Here is a 22350-nt window from a genome sequence, read left to right as displayed (position 1 = left end):
ATTAGATGTAGTAAGGAAAAATATTTTGGCAAATTGGCATGCATCTATACAAGTGGAAATTTAAGACTTTACTGTCCTTATATTATCTTATATATTAATATTGACCGATCGGTATTAATTAGTTCGGGAGTAAAATCAATATTTGCTTCTACGTTAGTCATGTAAATTAATTTCGTTGATCAAAATCTTCTTAGAAGAATAGTAGTTAAAGAATATACTAAAGAAATTAAATGCGTAGCACGCAGTGTTACAGATATGGAAAAACACATACATTAATTCCTTATTCTTGGAAGTTAAGTGAATATATTTTTTGAGTGTTCAAGAAGAAGTGATCGAGTAATGGACATTACGGGAAATAGGTATTATGAGTGCTATCTCCAATAAACAGTAAAAAAATCCCAAAATAACTCTTAATTATCAATGCATTCAATTCAAGATATCGATGGAACACCGTCCTAGGGCTTGAGATTTAGGTCATAACTTATACGCTTTTGTCTTCTTCTTTTTTTCCTTTTTTTTTTTTCAAATGTATTTTATGAAATAGTATTTTTTTTTTCCAAACTTGTTCGATTTTAGATTTTGGTTCGCTAAGTTTTCAAAGTTTGGTTTTGGTACAGTTATTTTTATTTTCGACTATTTTATCGTCCAATTGTTGATGTGAAATCGAAAATGTTACCAAAAAATGCTGATCTGACATCGAAAAAATGTTGACTTGACATCGAAAATTGTTGACTTGTCATATGTCACATCAGCAATTGAACCAAAATAACTGGAAATTAAAATTCATTGTACCAAAAACAAACTTCATATATAGCCCAAAATTGAACAAGTTAATGAATTAAAAAAAAATCATTTTTCCTTAAATATTAATACATGATATGTGTGCTATGAAATTAAAAAAAATAGAAAAATTAAATTAAATTAAAGAGATAGCACAATGAAAGGTAAATAATTCTAAAACCAGCTTGAGATTAAAAGCTGAGTGAAGTAATGTTCTAAATTTAGACATTTCCAGATCATAAACCAAAGATAATTAATTACTAAGATGTTCTTGCTTGCAATCAAAGCATATATGTTGTATTTGTCGACAAGTAAGTGACTCATCTTTTCTTCCTTTGGTAAAACATAGTTTTCTTGTATCTATCCTGTTAGGATCGGGACCAGAGCCTTATTTTTTATGGTCAGTCTGTGCAAACGGTTGAGATCTGAAATACATTCAAAATCCAATACAAAACTCGAAATTTCACTGTTTTCTCAGAGTGTGTGTATACATATGTATATATTAATCCTCTAGGATTTGACCTGTGTATACTAGACAAAGTGGAAAAAGGAAATAAATTGTTCTATTAAAATGTAATTTTTGTCCTTTAAAAAAGGTAATTTTTGTTCTTAATTAGCATTCGTACGTGACTCGACGCAATAAACTTGATCAGTATGACTCTGTCTCCACAATTCACCTATTTTAGTTCATCCTCTCATTGTTCTAGGATATTTGTTAAAAATGATATATTATTATAATTTTTTTGAGTAAGAATTTGAGTTTTTAATTAAATTCGACAGAATGCATAAGGTGGAATTGGTATTAACCATATATAAAGGCTTTCTCTAATATATATATTTTTTATAAATTTTGATCATGGAGATTATGCTCTTGAAATATGATTATTGAGGGCCAATTGTTAAGATGAATAAACAAAAGGGATATTTTTAATTTTGGTATGATATATTTCTCATTTTATGATTTTAATTTTTTATATTGTTAAATTTCAAACTTGGCATGTTCACCTGATTGCGATGTATTGCTCACGTAAATAGTGTTGAATCAAAATTTTTTTAATGAAAAATGATTAAAATTGTCAAAAATTGAAAGATACATGACTGAAACTTAAATTTGACAAATATTGAGGACCAAAATGCGAAACAAATATACATGATCATCATAAATTTTTCTAATAAATACAGGAGTTGATAAGTTGATGATATATTATTTACATAAAAAAAATCACAAGTTGGAAGAAAGAATAACGATCCTTTTTTTTCGGGTCAAATAATGAAGCTGGTTATTCCAATTGACAATTGAGTTAAATTTATGAGTAGTCTCTTGTGAGACGGTCTCACGAATATTTATCTGTGAGTCGTGAGACGAGTCAACCTTAACGATATTCACAATAAAAATAATAATCTTAGCATAAAAAGTAATACTTTTTCATGGACGATCCAAATAAGAGATCCGTCTCATAAATATGACTCGTGAGACCGTCTCACATAAGTTTTTGCTCATATATAAGGTAGAGATCCTTGTTAGATTTATGTGGATGGTATAACTTTACGGTGGTATACTAACTTTACCGAACAATTCACAACTCTGCCCACCTTTTTTTGTATGAATATTTATTATCTATGAAATTTAAATGCTCTGTGAAATTGTTGAATGTACCTGGTGTGCTTCTCGAAAATTCTGAACAAATTAACAGCAACGATTCTTTAAGTCGAGGCAAGGATAAATCCTTTATCCGCAAGACGATATTGCCCGTGTACTAGTGCTTCACGTTAACGACAATCGTCTCTAAGATACAACGACTAGTGTCAAGAGAGGTAGGACAACGATCTCTTGATTCCAACGAACACAAAATGCTATAACTTTCAAGTGAGTATAAAAGAAATCTTGCAGCAATATGGAGGAAGAAATTGATGCAAAAAACGTGCGCAAAATAATGCAGGTAGGGGATATTTATAGAACACCAATGCTTGGCTCGAATGGACACATCCTATCGTCCAGAAGATGCAACCTTGGTTGACTAGATGTGTTGTTTCGGTGAAGGAGTACAACATTGGCGTGTGTGGCGTTTCGCACATTCAGAACCAGAGGCGCGCGCGCACCCGCGCGACATGACGCGCGGCCGCGCGCATGGTTCTGTTCTGCGTGCACTGAATGTCAGTGTGGCGCGCGCGCACGCGCGACTTCATGCACTGCCGCGCGCTGGCTTCTGCCCGCGCACACCGAAAGACCAGTGTGGCGCGTGCGGCTGCGCGACATCATGTGCGGCCGCGCGCTGCATTCTGTTCGCAAGCAAGAATGCCGCATCCGCGCAGGAACTCGCGCAAGGGCGCACCATCTACTGTTTTGAACACCAACAAAATTTATTTCATCAAATAATTTTGGTCCAAAAAGATAAATATTGGTCAAAGACCACACCACACCGCGCCGGGCCGGGTCGGACGGGCGCGCGCGTGTGTTTAATTCACCGAGACCTAGCCTAGTAGCGTCTCCCCCCTTCTAAAAGCTTTGGTACCCCTTAGGGCCCAAACCCTTAGTCCACACTAGAACTAATAAGGAGGAAAACTTTTCTCTAAGCTTCCAATGTGGGACAACCACATTTCCATTCACATTTCCATTTTATTCACATTTTCTCTAACAATCCCCCACATGAATGAAATTTATGCATGTATGCAAATCCACTTGAAAATTCTTTTGAACTATTATTGCATCGGGAAAGGTAGCTTTTGGCTTTGAACCTTCCGTAGTAAAATACTATCGGATTTACTAGTTGCTTGGTGACGCGATGTCTTGAACCATTCAACCGTTTGTGTAAACCAAGACAACAGCATTTACACAATAATAGCTCTAGCATATTTTGTTCTCATGTTGTGTCCGTTTCGGCCCTGGACCATATCTTAGATTCATTAGCGTTCTTGAAGCGGCCATCACTTCGCACTTATATAGGTGATCTCCTATCAAGAGTATCCTGCCATACTCTACCTCTTAGGTATAGGAATCACTAAAAGAAAACTTAACCTCACCACATGTTGCAGGTACATTTTACTTGGACGTTTTAAGAATGAGCCTTCATTGTTTCCAAGTGTTCAACCAATGTTTATAACTTAGTTTTCCCATTGAACCAAAGTTTTGGGATCTCCAATTCACAAGGTTGGGTTACCGCTATAAACATTTTTATTTTGTGGCTTTCAAGCCCATTCCCCTTATTAGCTTGTACAATTGATCTCGATTTATACTTTTAGTAAACGGATCCGCTAGGTTTTCCTTTGATTTCACATATTCAACAGAAATAACCCCATTAGAGATCAATTGTCTTATGGTATTATGTCTCCGACGAATATGTCGAGACTTACCATTGTACATACTGCTTTGTGCTCTTCCTATTGCTGATTGACTATCACAATGAATAACAATAGAAGACACTGGTTTATTCCAACAAGGAATATCTTCTAGGAAGTTTCTTAGCCACTCGGCTTCTTCTCCTGCTTTGTCCAAAGCAATAAACTCGGATTCCATCGTGGATCGAGCTATACATGTTTGCCTAGAAGATTTCCATGACACCGCTCCTCCACCAATCGTGAATACATATCCACTTGTGGACTTGGAGTCTTTTGTGTCAGATATCCAATTTGCATCACAGTATCCTTCCAATACTGCTGGATATTTCGTATATACCAATCCAAAGTTCATGGTGTATTTTAAATATCCAAGCACTCTCGTCAAGGCTTTCCAATGGTCCTTATTTGGATTGCTTGTAAACCTACTTAACTTGTTTACGGAATATGCAAGATCTGGTCGGGTACAATTAGTCAAGTACATTAGACTACCGATTATCCGCGCATATTCTAGTTGATCAATAGGTTCTCCTCGATTCTTTGCTAAATGAACACCCAAATCTAAAGGTGTTCTTGCCGAAGGATTGTCGAGTGCCTTGAATCTTTCAAGAACCTTTTCAACATAATGAGTTTGTGATAATGTAATTCCTTCAGAATTCCTAGAGATTTTAATCCCTAATATTATATCACATAACCCCAAGTCTTTCATATCAAAATGTTTTTTCAACATTTTCTTAGTATTCATGATCAACTCATGATCATTTCCCATGATTAACATGTCATCTACATAGAGGCAAACAATTACATATACATTTTCATTTCCTTTAATGTAGACGCACTTGTCACACTCATTGATTTTGAAACCATTTGATATCATTGTGGTATCAAATTTTTCATGCCACTGTTTAGGTGCTTGTTTGAGTCCGTATAGGGACTTGACAAGTTTACAAACCTTTTTCTCTTGTCCGGGTACAACAAACCCCTCGGGTTGTTCCATATAGATTTCTTCTTCCAATACTCCATTTAGAAACGCTGTTTTAACATCCATTTGATGAATCTCAAGGTCATTCAACGCTGCAATGGCTATGAGAACACGAATGGATGTGATTCTCGTAACTGGAGAGTATGTGTCAAAGAAATCATATCCCTCTTGTTGTCTAAATCCTTTGGCAACCAATCGAGCTTTATACTTATCTATAGATCCATCTTCTTTGTATTTCCTTTTAAGGATCCATTTGCATCCTAAAGGTTTACAACCCGGAGGAAGATCAACTAACTCCCATGTGTGGTTGTACAGTATGGAATCTATTTCACTTTTGATTGCTTCTTTCCAGAAAGGAGCTTCTGGATTTGACAGAGCCTCTTGAATAGTTCTTGGTTCATTATCTAACATGTATGTTAGAAAATCGGGACCAAATGACTTTTCAACTCTTCCTCTCTTACTTCGCCTTATATCTTCATTGCCTTGAACGGGTGCAATCGAAGTTTCATAAGGTCTTTTGTTTAGACGGGATTCTTTCCTTTCTTTACAAGGAAACATATTTCAAAGAACACGGCGTTCCTTGATTCAATTATCGTTCCCTCATTGATATCAGGAACTTCAGATTTGTGCACTAAGAAGCGATATGCACTACTATTAGTTGCATATCCAATGAAGATGCAGTCAATTGTTTTAGGCCCAATCTTAACTTGTTTTGGCTTTGGTATTTCTACTTTAGCCATACACCCCCACACTTTGAGGTATTTGTAAGATGGTTTACGCTTTTTCCATTTCTCATATGGAGTCTCATTGTTTCCTTTGAATGATATCTTATTGAGAATGTAGTTCGCTGAGAGAATCGCTTCCCCCCACAAGTTTTGGGGTAAGCCTGAGTTTATCAACAACGCATTCATCATCTCCTTAAGAGTACGATTCTTGCGTTCTGCTACTCCGTTTGATTGAGGTGAGTATGGAGATGTAGTTTGATGAATTATGCCATTGTTTGTGCAAAATTCTTCAAACGGAGCAACATACTCTCCACCTCGATCACTTCTTATCATTTTGATCTTTGAACTTAGTTGATTCTCGACTTCATTCTTATAAGCTTTGAATGTTTCTATTGCTTCATCTTTGCTTTTCAACAAGTATACATAGCAAAACCTTGTGCAATCATCAATGAATGTTATGAAATACTTCTTGCCACCTCGAGTTTGAACATATTTCAAATCACATATATCAGTATGGATTAATTCAAGCGGCGTAGTACTTCTCGTTATCGAATGGAAAGGGACCTTTGCCATTTTTGCTTCAACACAGATCTCACACTTGTGTTGTGGATCCTTTTTAAATGTAGGTATTACATTTTGATTAGCAAGTCTTTGCAACGTGTTAAAGTTAACATGTCCCAATCTTTCATGCCATAAATTTAGACTTTCAATCAAGTACGCAGAATTTATAACTTTATTCTTCGCCTCTTGGCGGATAACATTCATTACATTCATCTTGAAGAGCCCATTATCTTGGTACCCTTTGCCTATAAAAACACCACTCTTGGTTAACACAAATTTGTCCGATTCGAACACAAGCCTAAAACCGGCCTTACTCAACAAAGAACCAGAAACCAAGTTCTTCCGAATGTCCGGCACATGTAGTACATTCTTGAGCGTTACTTCTTTGCCAGAAGTCATCTTCAGCACTACTTCTCCAACTCCTACGACATCAGACGTTGTAGAGTTCCCCATAAATAGTTTTCTTTCACTGTTGGGAGAGTAGGATGAAAACATCTCCTTGTTGGCACAAACGTGGATGGTAGATCCAGTGTCTATCCACCTACTCTCTTGGATTGTCCACCAAGTTGGCTTCACATATAACAGCAGATAAATCAAGTTGTGACATATCAATTGGTACATACCGTTCTTCGACGACATTTGCTTGCCTTTGTTTCTGCTTTGTATTGTCTCTTTTTGGAAGACGACAATCTTTTGCCATGTGATTCGGCTTGCCACAATTGAAGCAATTCCCTTTGAACTTCTTGGCTTTTCCTTGTTTCTTGTCATCGTTCGGTCGCTTTCTCTTGTGACTAGTATTGATTCCGCTAGATTTGCTTTAGCTTCAGATTCCATCGCCTTTTTATATGACTTGGCTTCACAGTTTCGGTTGTCTTCCTCGATTCTAAGTCTCACTATTAGATCTTCAAGTTTCACTTCCTTTCGCTTGTGCTTGAGATAGTTTTTGAAGTCCTTCCACATAGGTGGTAACTTTTCGATGAGTGCTGCTACTTGGAAGGGCTCATTCAATAACATTCCCTCAGAAAGCAAGTCATGGAGAATGATCTGAAATTCCTGCACTTGGCTAATAACAGTTTTGGAGTCGGTCATTTTGAAGTCTAGGAATTTACCAACAACAAACTTCTTGATGCCCGCATCCTCCGTCTTGTACTTTTTCTCCAAGGAATCCCACAATTCCTTAGCAGTCTTTACTGAGCAATAAACACTATAAAGTGTGTCATCAAGGCCATTTAGTATGTAATTCCTGCATAAGAAATCGCTGTGATTCCAAGCATCCACAGCATTTCTCCTTTGGTATCGGTATCATCTTCTGCAATTGTAGGTGGATCCTCCTTCAAAAATCGAGACAGGCTTAGGGTAGTGAGATAGAACAGCATTTTCTGTTGCCAACGTTTGAAGTCGGCACCGGTGAACTTCGATGGCTTTTCACCATGAGCAGGAGCAGTAGCAATGGGAGAGAATGATGTGCTCGACATTTTCAGAATTCAGAGATAGTAGAACACGAATATCGTCTTGCGCTTGTTGAATGTACCTGGTGTGCTTCTCGAAAATTCTGAACATATTAACAGCAACGATTCTTTAAGTCGAGGCAAGGATAAATCTTTTATCCGCAAGACGATATTGCCCGTGTACTAGAATAAAATTAGAGAAAGGCAAGAATTAAAGTCGATCGCATGCATCTGCGGAATGTTAAGTTCAAGTTTCTAAATTAAGAAGCCCGAAATAAATTATACCAAGTACCCCCAGTGGGCCTAAAATGAGGCCCAACGTAATACGACAGAAATCCGAGACCGAGAGTTTTAAAAAAAATCCGGACTCTCATCGGATCTTGATCGACAAGCTAAGACCAGAATGAATCATTTGGAATTCATGTTCCGATCTGGTGATTAAATTTATTCTAATGAATCGAAGAAATTGAGGCGGAGCACTGCAGAGAGAAGACATGATGATGGCGGATGATCTGGGGGTCGAGGCGAAGGAGGCGGCAGTGAGAGAGGTGGCCAAGCTTCTACCGCTGCCGGAGCTCTTGAACTCTATTGCTTCCATTAAAGCTGATTATATTGCTCGTCAACAGGTTATCTTTCCCTTTGAAGCATTTTGTTCTTAATTGAAACTCGCTTTCCTCTTTGGCCTTGTAGCATTATTTCACTTGTAGTTTTCTGAGATTAAATTTCGAGGTGATGCTTGTTACGAGCCAACGTGACTCTTTATTATTTGATTAATGAACTATTCGTTTGTTTAATGATATCTTGTTGAATACATAATTTCAAAATTGTCTAACAATTAAAACTTAATGGAACTGTGTTTGCTGCGAATTTAAAGATTATTAAGATTTTCATTTGTAAATAGAGCACTGTGTACTTGGTTTCTTATTAGATTGATACGAACCTCATTAGTGTGTTTGTGGGGACTTTTTTCTTTTTGCCTTTTAAATTTCGGCTGCAGTCGAGTTCAACAAACACTGCAGCTGTGCCCCATGGGTATTGAATTCTTAAGTTGTCTCAAGTAACTCTGTCTAAATTGGTTGTTCCGTAGGTTTATCTACTCTTTTTTCTGTTGCCCTATAAAATTTGAGCTGTGTTTTTTTATCTTTTATTCTTGAATTTTGCACCATTGCATTTTTCTTTTGATTATATTGGGCTTACTGGTTGAACGCTTGTGGCCATAATTCTACTTTATTAACCTTTTCATTATGTTTGTTATCAGGCAAATGATGCACAACTCAGTACTATGGTTGCTGAACAGGTATATCTGAATCCTGACCTCTCAAACTTTGTATGCCATATGTAATTAAGAGAAGGTTATATTTTATTTCGCCATGTCTTGCGGAGCATGATAAGTTTTATTTACTGAGAGTCTCTTCATTATTCAATTTTTTTTTTAATATTTTCATCATTTAAACTTTTCTACATTGAATCTTGGAATTCAGGTGGAGCAAGCACAAGCTGGTCTAGAATCTCTTTCCTTATCGCAGAAGACAATAAACCAGCTCAGAGAAAACTTCGTTGGTATTGAAAAGTATGATAAAACATTCATGATTAATGATTTACAGTAGCCTGGAGAGAATCCTCGCGAGGAAATTCAATCTTTCTTATATGACAATTTTGTTGTCATTTCATGCTTATGCAAGTCTTTTCTCATAGGTTGTGTCAAGAATGCCAGACATTGATTGAAAATCATGATAAAATAAAGCTCCTTAGTAATGCAAGAAATAACCTCAACACAACACTAAAGGTGAGTCATGAGCGTAAATTCTTTAACTTTGCTTCTTCTGTTACCTGGACACCTTGTGTTAATGATTTTAAATCTCTCAGACGTGCGAAAGGTTATTTCAAACTGCTTGCAATGTTGCGCTCTGCTCCAGTGCAAATACTTGCACTGTTGGGCTATAAGTACAATTTGAATGCTTTTAGATTGTGTGCTTTTGGTTTTTCTTGTTAGATTGTGAGTTTTTGGTTTTCTTTTGTTTAAATTCTCTTTGTACTAAAATGAATAGTTGTTCATTTACAGGATGTGGAAGGTATGATGTCAATATCTGTTGAGGCTTCTGAAGCACGTGATTCTTTGAGTGATGACAAGGAACTTATTAACACATATGAGGTTGAAATTCTTGTTGGAATTTATCAGTGTTATTGACCTATCTAATGACTCATTTCAGAAATTTCTAGATAGTATAATTACAATCTTCAAATCTATTTAGAGATTAACAGCGAATTTATCAGTGTTATTGACCTATCTAATGACTCATTTCAGAAATTTCTAGATAGTATAATTACAATCTTCAAATCTATTTAGAGATTAACAGCTCTGGATGGAAAACGAAGGTTTGCTTTAGCGGCTGCGGGATCTCATAAAGAAGAGGTTGGTAGGTTAAGGTCAGAAACTTTACCTTAATGCCATTGCTGTATATTTCGGGAAATAAAATATGTCTCAATAACTACTTTCTCAGAATGTTGAGTATTTTTTGTCTCATTAACCATTTCAAACTATCCTTTTAGAATAATTTGAATGGTAGGACCAGATCAGCATTATATTTATTGGATTGCTTAGTGGCCATATTATTTCTCTACCATCAAGTCTTTAGCGCTTTATCTTTTGTGGAAATTTACTGTTTTCACTTCATTGCTGACAAATCCATAGTGTATTTGGCCCCTTTTTGTTTCTGATGACGGACTAAGCATAATCTTTCTCAGAGAATATTTTGAAGATGTGGATCGCACATGGGAAACATTTGAGAAGACATTATGGGGTCATATTTTCAACTTCTTCAAACTTGCTAAAGATGGGTAAGATGTTTTTTCCGCCAAGTTTCCATGCCATTCTTTTTATTTGTTTGAACAAATTTTCTTGTCAAAAAATTAAGAATTTGGGTAAAGTTGTCATTTGTTACGTAGCAAAAAAAATTGAAAGTCTACATTGATAGTTTTGAAATGATCGAGGGATGTGTGTCGGTTTTTTGGTACACCAAATTTTATAGTGATAAAAATAAGGAGTGATACTTGTATCCTCCTGAAAATTCAATATTCTGATAGTTTGGTGTTTACATTTAAGCTTCATTATTTTGTAATGCAAGTTATATTGGTCAACGAATGGTATGTAGCAATACTGGTGTATAAATGTTACTAGAAAAGCTGTAAAATAAGACAAATGAAAAAAAGTGAAAGAACATGTTCAAATGATGTCAATCCTTTTATCAAACGGCAACATGAATCGGTTATCTTTCTACTGAACTAATTTTTTGTTTAATAATCACAGGTAAACACATGTTTTCTATCATTATGCTGCAACTTTATGAGGAAAGGATGGCTTGTAATTTTTTATGTGAGAAAAAGAAGCGGAACCTAGAGAGAGAATTTCAGAGCTTTTTATATATATATTGAGAAATTATTTAATTTAAAAGATTTAATTTGTTGGACACTCTTGGTATTACTAAAGCCTCTGCCTGCCATCTACACGTCTCGATCGGAAAAGAATCGAGAGAAAAAAAGAAGAATCGGAATTGATCGATAGATTTCTCGAAACAAACGAAAAGGAAACTATTTAATTTTATTTATTTCGTAACATTCCTCCACCACTGTTGTTCTATCTATGTATCACACTATCACTAATAACTCTAATGAATTAATCCGTTGGAGATTCGTTGTATTTTCTTTTTTAGCAGATGATGACATGGTGGAATTCATTTTTGACTTATTAGATAGGCTCTATACCACTCCGTCCATTTCAATGCTTATCCTAGTATACGTCCTTTTGCATGTGTTCTTATACATATTTTGCTAATGATCACAATTATTTCTTTTGCAGCCCACAAACCCTTGTTCGAGCTTTGAGGTAGGTTAAATTTGAATTGTCACTCTTACTATGTGACCAGTTCAGTTCCTGTGTAGTCTGCAATGCGTCTAATTTAATTTAACCCTTGAAATGAAAAGGGTTGTTGAGATGCAAGAAATCTTGGATCAACAACTCGCTGAAGAAGCTGCTGAGGCAGAAGGAGGTGGTGCAATGGCATCTATAGCTAATCCTCATCGAAGTTCCAAGTATTTACTTCTACCATGATTTTGACAGAAAAAGAGTTTAATCAAATTTGCTTAAATTTACAACGTGGTTAAAATTTCTTGTAGAAAATCCACAAACACAATTGCCTCTTCTAGAAATCTTACGCAACAGAAGCTAAAGGTTCCGGGGAAAGGATACAAGGATAAATGCTACGAGGAAATTAGGAAGTCAGTTGAAGCAAGGTTCAACCAATTGCTTACAGAGGTTCACCTCTTCTTAGGTTCCATGCTACTAGAATGAAGTTGTGATTCTTTGTGTTGATTTCCTGTATATACTGATCATGATATGTTTTCCAGCTTGTATTTGAAGACCTAAAAGGAGCTTTAGAGGAGGCTCGAATGGTATGAATTTGTTATATCATTAGAACTTGTGCGTATGCTACTTAACTAAAGTAAGAATGTGTTTGATAGAGCTTATAAACTCTTAAAATTTGTTTGGCAACATTTTTTGCATACAACTTATAAGGTGTTCAAATAAGTTTGACAGTTTATAAGCTGTTTTTAAAAAAGTTAAACTACTCGACTTTTTTATAAGATCTTATTTTAACATTTTACTTCTCCAAAATATATTTGCGTATTTTCTTGAATAAAGTTAAAGATACTATTAAATATTTATTTTTTCATTTTTCTAACAAATAACCATTTTCCTAATTTATAGATATAAAATAGTTTATTTTTTTAATATAGGCTTAACATTTATGATAAAATTCTAAAACTATTTTCACTCACACACACACACACACACACGTATATATAACTACTTACATTATCTTCATAATATTATAATTTTTTTTTCTAATTTTGACAATAAAAAGATCTTATAATACCAAATACATCAATATTTTAAAGTTATTTAAAATAAGTTTATTCAAACACATTAAGTACTTATTCTCAAAATAAGATCATACAGCTTATAAGCTCATAAAACAACTTATAAGACATAAACTTATAAGTTGTTTTAAATAAGTCTAACCAAACACCTTTTATCTTTGTCCCCAACCCCCCCACACAAGAGACAAACTACGTAACATGTTTTAATATTGTTGAAGAGCAGCAAGAATTGTAGTAAATGTATGCAATTTTTTGCATGGTATCAGATTGTTGCACAATCCCAAACTATTTATTGATTTTGTTTTCCAGGATCAGTAGAATACATGGCTAATATGATGGACTGTACCCTTTTATTGATTAAGCTTTCTTAGTTTATCATCTTTTAAATTGCTTCATCTCATTCTGCAAGCCTCTTATCATTTAGAAAATGTAATAAATGTATGCAATTTTTTTCATGGTATCAGATTGGTGAGGAACTTGGTGATATATATGACCATGTGGCTCCTTGCTTTCCTCCAAGGTATGCAATATGAAACATGGGAAATAGTAATTTTTCAAAAATATTTGCAAGTAAAGTACAGCAGCAACAATTATGTTTATGCTCATGAGTCATGCTGTCTTACCACCTTCTCTCAAGCATATTTTCTTGGTAATCCACTTAAACCTTTTTTAAAGAGAATTAATTAATATCCTATTGTTCTTCTTGGTACAGAATTAGATTGCGAGTATGTTCTCTATTAGGACTTGAACATTAAATATGTGTGTTGCTATCATTTCATCCATAGTTCCATACTATCCAAAATATGTTCTTTTGATTCACAGTTTTCTTTGTGTGTATATATATTTTCTTGAATTATGTAAGATTTCTGTTGTGCTTTTGATTTTTTAATTAAAAGGCTCTGCAGCTGGTGTGTGTAATTCTTTTATAGACTCTGTTTTTTTTTTTTTAAATTGTGATTACTTCACTTTATTTTTTGAATTTATAAATTGTTTCAGATATGAAATATTCCAGCTCATGGTGAATCTTTATACTGAGAGGTTTATTCAATGGCTTAGACTGCTCAGCGACAAAGCTAATGAGCTCACAAACATAGAGATTTTAAAGGTATTTACATACGAATTGCAGCTATGGTTGAAACTACATCCATAGCACTCTAATAAATTATGTCTAATGTTAGATGCCCAAATTTGTAAATTAAACTAGGAAATTCTCAAGTAAACTATGTTTATCCATTATTAAGAATCTGGAAATAAAACAACATTGCATTCATGGTCCGCAGGCTATTAAAAAAGATATTTCAGACTAAATCTTGTTTGAAAAAAAAAACTTGGAATGATGTTGAAGTTGTATGCATGCACCCATTTGCCATTTACATTGGAAGACAAGGAATAGACGTGATGAATCAGTTTCTAATGTACCACATGATTCATTCTGGACTGCTTCTCATCTAGACGTGAGATCCAAATCTGTAAAATAGGTTGCTAGATAGCCATTCTTTTGTACAAGTAGAATTTAATCATGGATAGGCGGTCTTGTGTTATTTCAGTGTTCCTTCTTGTTTATCATGTTTAATCTACTTCAGCTTCTTACGTTATTCCTCTGCATCCTCTTTGCTGATTGCAATTATTTTTACTCTATGTTAATTCAAGTATCACTTCAATATTAGGTGACCGGCTGGGTCGTTGAATATCAAGAGAATCTGACCGGTCTTGGCGTTGATGAGTCGCTGGCTCAAGTATGTTCTGAAAGTGGTGCAATGGACCCACTTATGAATGCTTATGTTGAAAGAATGCAAGCCACGACAAGGGTAACAAGATAAGGCTAAAGTTCTATATTTATCTCATACTATTTGTTTAATTAGTTAATTGAAGTCCTCTTTCTGTTGCATAGAAATGGTATTTGAATATTCTTGAGGCAGACAAAGTTCAGCCACCAAAGAAAACAGATGATGGAAAGCTGTACACACCTGCAGCTGTTGATTTGTTTCGCATTCTTGGAGAACAAGTGCAAATTGTAAGAGAAAATAGCACCGATGTCATGTTGTACAGAATTTCATTGGCTATTATTCAGGTAGTTGCAGCCGGAATAATTTACACATTTATATTTAATCAATTTGAAATTATTAATCTTACCTGCTTGTGCAGTCACTTTAATTAGATTGTCATAATTCTTTCGGCCCTCAAATTTTCTCAGAAGAAAAATTCACCTGTGTTTGTAATTGCCTTTCATGTTTCCATTCTTGAAATGTTTATCTGAAGCTCATATTTTTTACAGATGTTAGATTTCTTTGGGATTGAACATTTGAACCTAACATATATTAGTTTTGTTATGGCGGGTGTAACACTTTAGCAGATATCAATGTTTGTTATGTGAGAAATACTTAATTGGTTGATATATGTTATTAAACCACATGGTGGAACAACCAAACTATTGATAACGAACTCTATTAAAATATATCACATATTCGCTTGATCTTAAATTTATCTACCTTCCCCTCAAACATTTCATATTTGATCGAACAGGAATATTATTTTATCTGTGTCTTATTGGTGTGGTAATTGTTTCACCTGGAAAAATTTTTGTTTTGAGAAAGTAAAAGAAGCTCTTAAAGTGCTAAATGAGCTTTGTTGAGTTCCAATTCCATAATTCCACGAAAGTGAAGTTTAATGGAAAGAGAAAAATGACTTCTTCTGAAGTTGATGTCTAAAACCTTCGAATTTAACTAAGACTAAAACTAGAACAAGTCTTTTGCTAAGCAGCTTTCTTAATTGTAGTCCTCTTCTGATAACCTCAAACTTAGTCAATTGCCTGCTATATAGAACCCTAAAATATTAGCAATAATGCTTCCAAGGGAAAAATTAGGCATTGTAGAGCATCAATTTGAATAATCAAGTTGGAAAATGAAGGAACATATTTATCATTCATAGTTCTTTCTATTTTAGGTGATGATTGATTTTCAAGCTGCTGAAAGAAAAAGATTGGAGGAACCTGCTTCTGAAATTGGTCTGGAAGCTTTGTGTGCAATGGTATATATTTTCTGAACTTTGATGTTATGTAATCAGAACTCATTATTGTTGGATAATTGTCTTTTGCTGATAGATTCTGATGATGACAGATTAATAACAATCTTCGTTGCTATGACCTTGCCATGGAGCTAAGTTCTAGCACACTTGAAGCTCTCCCTCAGAATTATGCCGAGCAGGTAAATATATTACCTTGAAAAAGAATTCTCTGCTGCCTTCTTTTCTGTTCAAAGAGCTTGAACCTTGCTTTCAAATGTGTGGAGGAGATGTCTAATTGCCTTGTTTTTGTTTTCTAGCCTATTTTGAATTCATGTTTCAAGGCTTCCAATTGCTTATGTGAAATCTCACTAACCAATTGCTGTATTCCAGTTCTTAGTCAAAATTATAAGATAATGTACCATGTTCTGGTTGAAATAGTCATTGTGCTAGTAGCTTGGTTTTTCGTTGAATAATATTGAAGCTGTACCTGTCATGTCATCAAGTTTGTGCTAGTTTATACCATTCTGTTTTGGGCAATAGGCTCACTGGATAAATTAACTCTGTGATCCACTTGAAAATGTACCTTAGAAGTAGTTTAAAGTTGAATGAAGCAATGAGTTAATGAACAGAGAGGGGTTCCTGCAACTGCACAGGTGAAACCGTATAGCTGATCTGCTGAACCTCTACCTTTTTTTTTATTTTCATATTATGATGTACATATTTGTGTCATTTTACTCCCTGGAATAGTTTTGAAGTTGTCCAAGTGTATGGAATTAGGTAATTTTGGTTAAAAGAATTGAATGTCTATCACTTTGAAGAAACATACTTTGATATACATAAGCAAAATGTTTGTGCATTTGAATTGACAGCTACCCTTATGATAAGAAATGAAGGTGCTATGTGCATGTGAAAAAACAGCGGACATTTTGATTTAATAAGATCAATTCCTGATTCCTTGGGATAACGCAGTTTCACAATATGCGAATATCGGACCTAGTTAGGGATTGAAAATTTATTTCTTCCTAGTGCTAGGGCTGTTTTGATCACGGTTATGTTTTGTGGATCGATCATCCACTTGTTTTGTAAACTTTAAATCTATTATATTAAATGACAGTTTCCTATCAAAAAAAAAAATCCTGATTCCTTGGGTAAACTGGAGGATTGTAGAAAGCTTTGCCTATCCACCCATGTTGGAAAGAGAAGTTGGCAGAGCATGCCATACAATTTTTGACTATAGATAAAATAATAATAATAATTTAATGATTAGAAGTAAAAAGAGACAACCCTGTTATGATAATCAATTTTAGAATGTTCACTGCCAACGCCTCATCTTTCCCTGTAGATATGGTGAAAGAAACACAATACTAATCGGTCATGATTGCTGCTCATTTTTAGAAGAATTGGTCTTGTTACTAACTCGCTTTTTAGTAGAATGCTTGTTTATGGTTGACTCACTTTTTAGGAGAACAAGGCATTAATTTAACAACCTTTATGCCTGAATTTATCATATATTTATATAAGAATGTTCATCTTTTTGAAAGAGTTTCTTTATGACAACAGGTTAATTTTGAGGACACCTGCAAAGGCTTTCTGGAGGTTGCAAAGGTATATTGAAGTCCCATTTTTAACTTTTGATGATGCACGTTTCAAAATAAATTTTATATATATATATATATATATATATATATATATATATATATATTTCAAGTATACATTAAATTTTCATCATATGCTGTAATTGCTCATATGACTTTCTATATGCTCTTATTAGCTACAATTTGTTCCTCTTCTGCTTTTTCAAAAGTATGTACTTTTGCTTTTACCGGGAAGCATTGTGGACTCCTCAAGGCCAGCACTTCCCATTTAAGCATTGTTCCAGAATTTAAATTTTCCTACCTTTTCCCAAAGATTTCCTATTGCACTCTGTGATCATGATCTAATAGTAGAATCTCACTTTCATTGGACTAGGCCATGGCATAACTTTACAAAAGTTGGAAAATTCTTTTTTAAATCAAGGAGTTGCCTTAAATGTTTGTTTAGGGCTCTTGGAGAAAATATTTTTATATCAACCGAATTGATTGATAATGGTGTAATTTTCCAATAATTCAGGAAGCCGTTGCTCTAACTGTTAGTGTCATTTTTGAGGATCCTGGAGTTCAAGAATTATTGGTAAAGCTGTATCAAAGAGGTAAGTCAACTTTTTTGAGTGTTGAAGTGCTATGGAAGGGTAGTTTCTCTATATTATTTAAGAATCTTCTAGTTCTGTTTCTAAAAAAAAGCAATCTGGTGATGTTACACTAGATAGGTGAATTATCTGGATATTGCATTGGACACATCCCATCCAATTAAGAATGTTATTTATACGTATCATGGAAATTGGCCCCCTTTATCTGCAAATACAATTATAGACACACAAAAATAATATTTTTAATATAATCATATAAATTAAATTATAATAAATACTATGCTCTGGGTCTTTTTCGATGTTGGAAAGATTTAAGTTTGAATTAAGGCAGTTATAGAGAGACAGCCAAAAGAATCATATTTTAATTGCTTCAAATGCGCTATCTTTTTATGACTTCAATGTTCAAGAAGAGCTAAGCCATTATTTCATGTTCCAGATTGGTCAGAAGGACAAGTCACCGAATACCTAGTTGAAACATTTGATGATTATTTTACAGACATCAAGATGTAAGTTGTTCCAGTCAATGTGCACAAATTTTACTGGTAGTTCTGAACATTTAGATTTCATCACTTCCATATAAAAGTCTCATGGGTTTTTTCGAATTTTATGCGATCAAATTAGTCTTTCTCAAATGTTTAGTCTCCATTTATGAAGGTACATTGAAGAAAGATCATTTAGGCGATTTGTTGAGGCTTGCTTGGAAGAAACTGTTGTTGTCTATGTTGACTATCTTTTAGTACAGGTGCTTAGCATAAAAACTTACAATTATTTCTCATTAGTTGCATGTACCTCATATCATTGACATTTGATAGTGTCGTTTCTTTTGAAGAAAAATTATATCAAGGAAGAGACAATAGAGAGGATGAAGCTAGATGAAGAGGTTCTCATGGACTTCTTTCGGGAGTATATAAGTGTTTCAGTAAGCTCTTTTGCACTTTTATGGAACTTAAACTGTTACATTCCTCGCCTAATATCCCTGCCCCTCAAATGAATCAGTAACGATGTAGTAATATACCTCTATTGCATGACTACTCTTTCGTTGGCCTTTGATTCCTCCTTTATCCTTGGTTCACCCGAATTACTTTGGGATCAAGGTTGGTACGTTAAGATATATGCTTGTGAATGATTTTTCTTTCCTTCTCTTGCATTAAATGATTAAGGAACAAAATAGCAATTTAGCTTCAATATTGTTGGCATTGAATTCCACTTTTGTTTACCCCAATTCGTTGCTATTGAGGCTGGGATGATGATGACATGTGCTTGTGTATAACTTGTGCAGGAATCTACTTATCCTTGTATGTATTGACGTTAAAGGAAGAAAATTAATGATCACTAAACTATGATGTTTCATATAGACGGGTTAGAACCCGGGGTTCAATGGTTGTATATTCGTTTTGGTCTTTATGCTAATGTAAGGGGAAGCTTGTAACTGTAAGAGGATCGAGTTTATTGATTTTATGTGTCTGTTGTTGGTTTCCTATGCATCTCACAACTTTATCATGTATTGCAGAAAGTTGAAAATAGAGTGCGGGTACTTTGTGACTTGAGAGAACTTGCTTCATCTGAAAGCCCAGATTCATTTACCCTTGTATACACAAATATTCTCGAACATCAACCTGACTGCCCTGTAAGTACTAATGCATCTTTAATTATTGATCAGTCTAGTCTCCGTAGAAATTTGGCCTCTTGACAAATTTTTCTGTTTGTGAATTGCTTGGAAAAAAAAAGATTGTTTATATCTCTATTTGTTAACCTTACGTTCTCATGTATACAGCCTGAAGTGGTAGAAAAAATCGTGGGCTTACGAGAAGGCATACCTAGGAAAGATGCCAAAGAGGTGAAACATTACCTACCAATGTTTTCTGCAGAGTTAATTTCTTGAATTATCTTTTCTGATCCTGTTAATTGTAACAGTTGGATATATTTGGTGTAGCTGTCGCCTATACAAGCTTAAAAACCATGTAAAATTAACTGTATAATTGAGTCCGAGATTGTTGTTTTGATTGTGCACCAAGAACTTGATGACTTGGTTTCGTGGGTAAATAAATACTAGTTCTTCAAACACTTGATGTCCCCTTTCTTTGATAAACAGGTTGTTCAGGAGTGTAAAGAAATCTATATAAATTCTCTCGTCGATGGGAATCCTCCAAAGGGCGGCTTTGTTTTCCCCAAAGTAAAGTGCTTATCTGCTGCAAAAACTTCTCTATGGCGAAAGCTAACCTAGCGGGAACACTTGTCGTGAGAGCTACCCCGTACAGATGTAGCTAGTTTTCCAGGTTTTATTTGATTTATTGCATTGGGTGCTATATTTTTCAGTTCTGCATTTACATGATGTTGCAGATTAATTTGGTACAGGGTATCTTGTTTTACTTTTAGGAGTGTGTGTCTAGTATATTTTATTATAACTTTGGATTATTTAAAAATAATATATATATATATATATATATATATATATATATATATATATATATATATATATAAATGACAATTCTATTCAGATGAATGATGTCATGATCTTTTAAGTCCTAGTAAGATTTAACATCAAACCTTAATTTCCCAAGAAACAGATTTAGGAAATATCTTTTCATCTTGCATTTTTCATGCATGTGTCTTATAATCCCAATTATATCTATCTATTATTTGGGATATTATTTCAAAAAGTCGATTAGTGCTCTAAAATTAATTATTTCACATAGGCATGTGTACGTATGTAAGGATGGGTACCATTAACACCCCTCAAAGTTTGGTATGACTGCATAAACTATTCCTAAATGGATTTCTGCTCTTTAAAGTCAAATTTTCACATTTGCTCTTGTAATTAGGCAATATAACTCCTGTGGGTCAACAAAAGTTGAAAGTAACACTAGATGAAATAATTAGCAGCGAATACTTTTTTAGGATGGAATTTAGAGGCTAAAGTGAGAAATGAGAAAGATATATAGATATGATAAAGTTCAACTCTTTGTAGTCGTTTTGATACACGCCAGTCATTTATGATAGATACGGTTAATGATTTTTTTGGATTGAAAAAAAACGAAGGTGTTATCATTATCGAATTTTCAAAGTAGTCATTATTAGTAATTAAATTTCAAAGTTTTGAATTCTTTTTATTCAAATTAGCCTTCCCTTTTTTTAATCCCTTTGGTACAACTTTATCTTATCGCTTTAATGCAAATCAAAATAAAAAGGGGAAAGTAAATGACAGGAGGAACAATTCGTACCCTCATGAATCATATTTATATTAGAATTCGTTCTTTTAGTTTTTCCTTGAGCAAAACTAACATTTGGAAATGAATTAATTGGATTTTACTCGAATTTGAGCTTGATTTAGTTGTTTCGAACCTACTCAGAATTGTTTTTGATCAAACATAACTTATCAATGGATGTGTTAATGTGGGGAATTATATTCAAAATGAAAAGCATACAATTTAATGTAAGGCATACAATTGTGATGTAGATTCAATCAAAGACAATGAATCAACAAAATAGAATCCTCTGAGAAAACCCACTAAAAATCAAATACTATAAGGCATCACTAATTATATCGCAAACATCAAGTAATATATGTAATGTGATACAAATATTAGATATTTATAAAATTATTTTACAAATATGGTTACATTTCTATTTTTCAATTAAAAAGTTTATATGTCAGTTCTTCAAAAATATTCAATCAAATGTTCTTTCTCACACACATATATATAATTTTGATATATTGCACAATTCATCTTGTACGTTTATGCGATCATTAACATTTATCTATTGGATGTGATGAAATATAGATAAATTACACATTCAATATATAAATATTATTTCATCGATACTCACATTCTATATATATATATATATATATATATATATATATATATATATATATATATATAAATTTAGGTAACACCAGTGATGGTCTTGAAAACGGAATATTGACTAGGATATGATGTTTGACCAAGTGTGGGCGTAAGTGGGTCCTCGTAACGGGGCGGGGTTTTGCTTGGACTGTCCCGTCACTTTCCACGACTCAATTTTTGGATATAACCAGTCACTTTCCTATCACACACTATTATATTTTTGTCCAACACAATTTAATATCAAAATTCCAATTATTATATACAAATACCATTCACAACACTATATCATAGGCCCACATAACATATGGAGATATTATAGCACAACTTTAAATATTATTATCAATATTTAATGATGATGCTTGTAAGATAAAGTCGAAAAGGATGTGATATTTATTTTTTTTAAAGTTATTTTTATGATTTTTGTATTTTAAGCATCAATTAATAACTTAAATACCGTGGTTGGACTAATTAATTTGTTGGCATTTTTCCATGTGCACGTGCGATAGTATTTTTTGATGCGACTTTTCGGTTTGTTTCGCTAAATAAT

At 34.0% G+C, this 22350-nt stretch overlaps 1 protein-coding gene across 1 annotated transcript; it reads left to right on the top strand.

The window, feature by feature from the left end:
* Positions 1-8198: 8198 nt before the first annotated feature.
* On the top strand, positions 8199-20410 carry LOC140808708 (exocyst complex component SEC6). The gene is made up of 25 exons (XM_073165894.1): positions 8199-8455; positions 9088-9126; positions 9311-9399; positions 9525-9615; positions 9892-9981; positions 10177-10256; positions 10575-10667; positions 11686-11712; positions 11811-11918; positions 12003-12141; positions 12234-12278; positions 13232-13287; positions 13764-13872; positions 14435-14575; positions 14659-14838; positions 15711-15794; positions 15884-15970; positions 17331-17375; positions 17880-17958; positions 18392-18461; positions 18610-18697; positions 18785-18874; positions 19466-19582; positions 19730-19792; positions 20048-20410. The coding sequence occupies exons 1-25, from the start codon at positions 8324-8326 to the stop codon at positions 20177-20179; spliced, it is 2274 nt and encodes a 757-aa protein (XP_073021995.1). The 5' UTR covers positions 8199-8323; the 3' UTR covers positions 20180-20410.
* The last annotated feature ends 1940 nt before the right edge of the window (positions 20411-22350 follow it).

Source organism: Primulina eburnea, chromosome 13 (genome assembly GCF_022965805.1).
Source record: "Primulina eburnea isolate SZY01 chromosome 13, ASM2296580v1, whole genome shotgun sequence".
Taxonomy (NCBI): Eukaryota; Viridiplantae; Streptophyta; class Magnoliopsida; order Lamiales; family Gesneriaceae; genus Primulina; species Primulina eburnea.
This window is presented reverse-complemented; position numbering and strand designations above follow the sequence as displayed.

What these genes read in the sequence shown, in the direction of transcription:
- LOC140808708 (XM_073165894.1), top strand. Translation starts at nt 8,324, where the DNA reads ATGATGATGGCGGATGATCTGGGGGTCGAGGCGAAGGAGGCGGCAGTG. An exon ending in TTGACTATCTTTTAGTACAG is followed by an intron (nt 18,698 to 18,784) that starts GTGCTTAGCATA and finishes TTTCTTTTGAAG; the next exon opens with AAAAATTATATCAAGGAAGA. An exon ending in AACATCAACCTGACTGCCCT is followed by an intron (nt 19,583 to 19,729) that starts GTAAGTACTAAT and finishes TCATGTATACAG; the next exon opens with CCTGAAGTGGTAGAAAAAAT.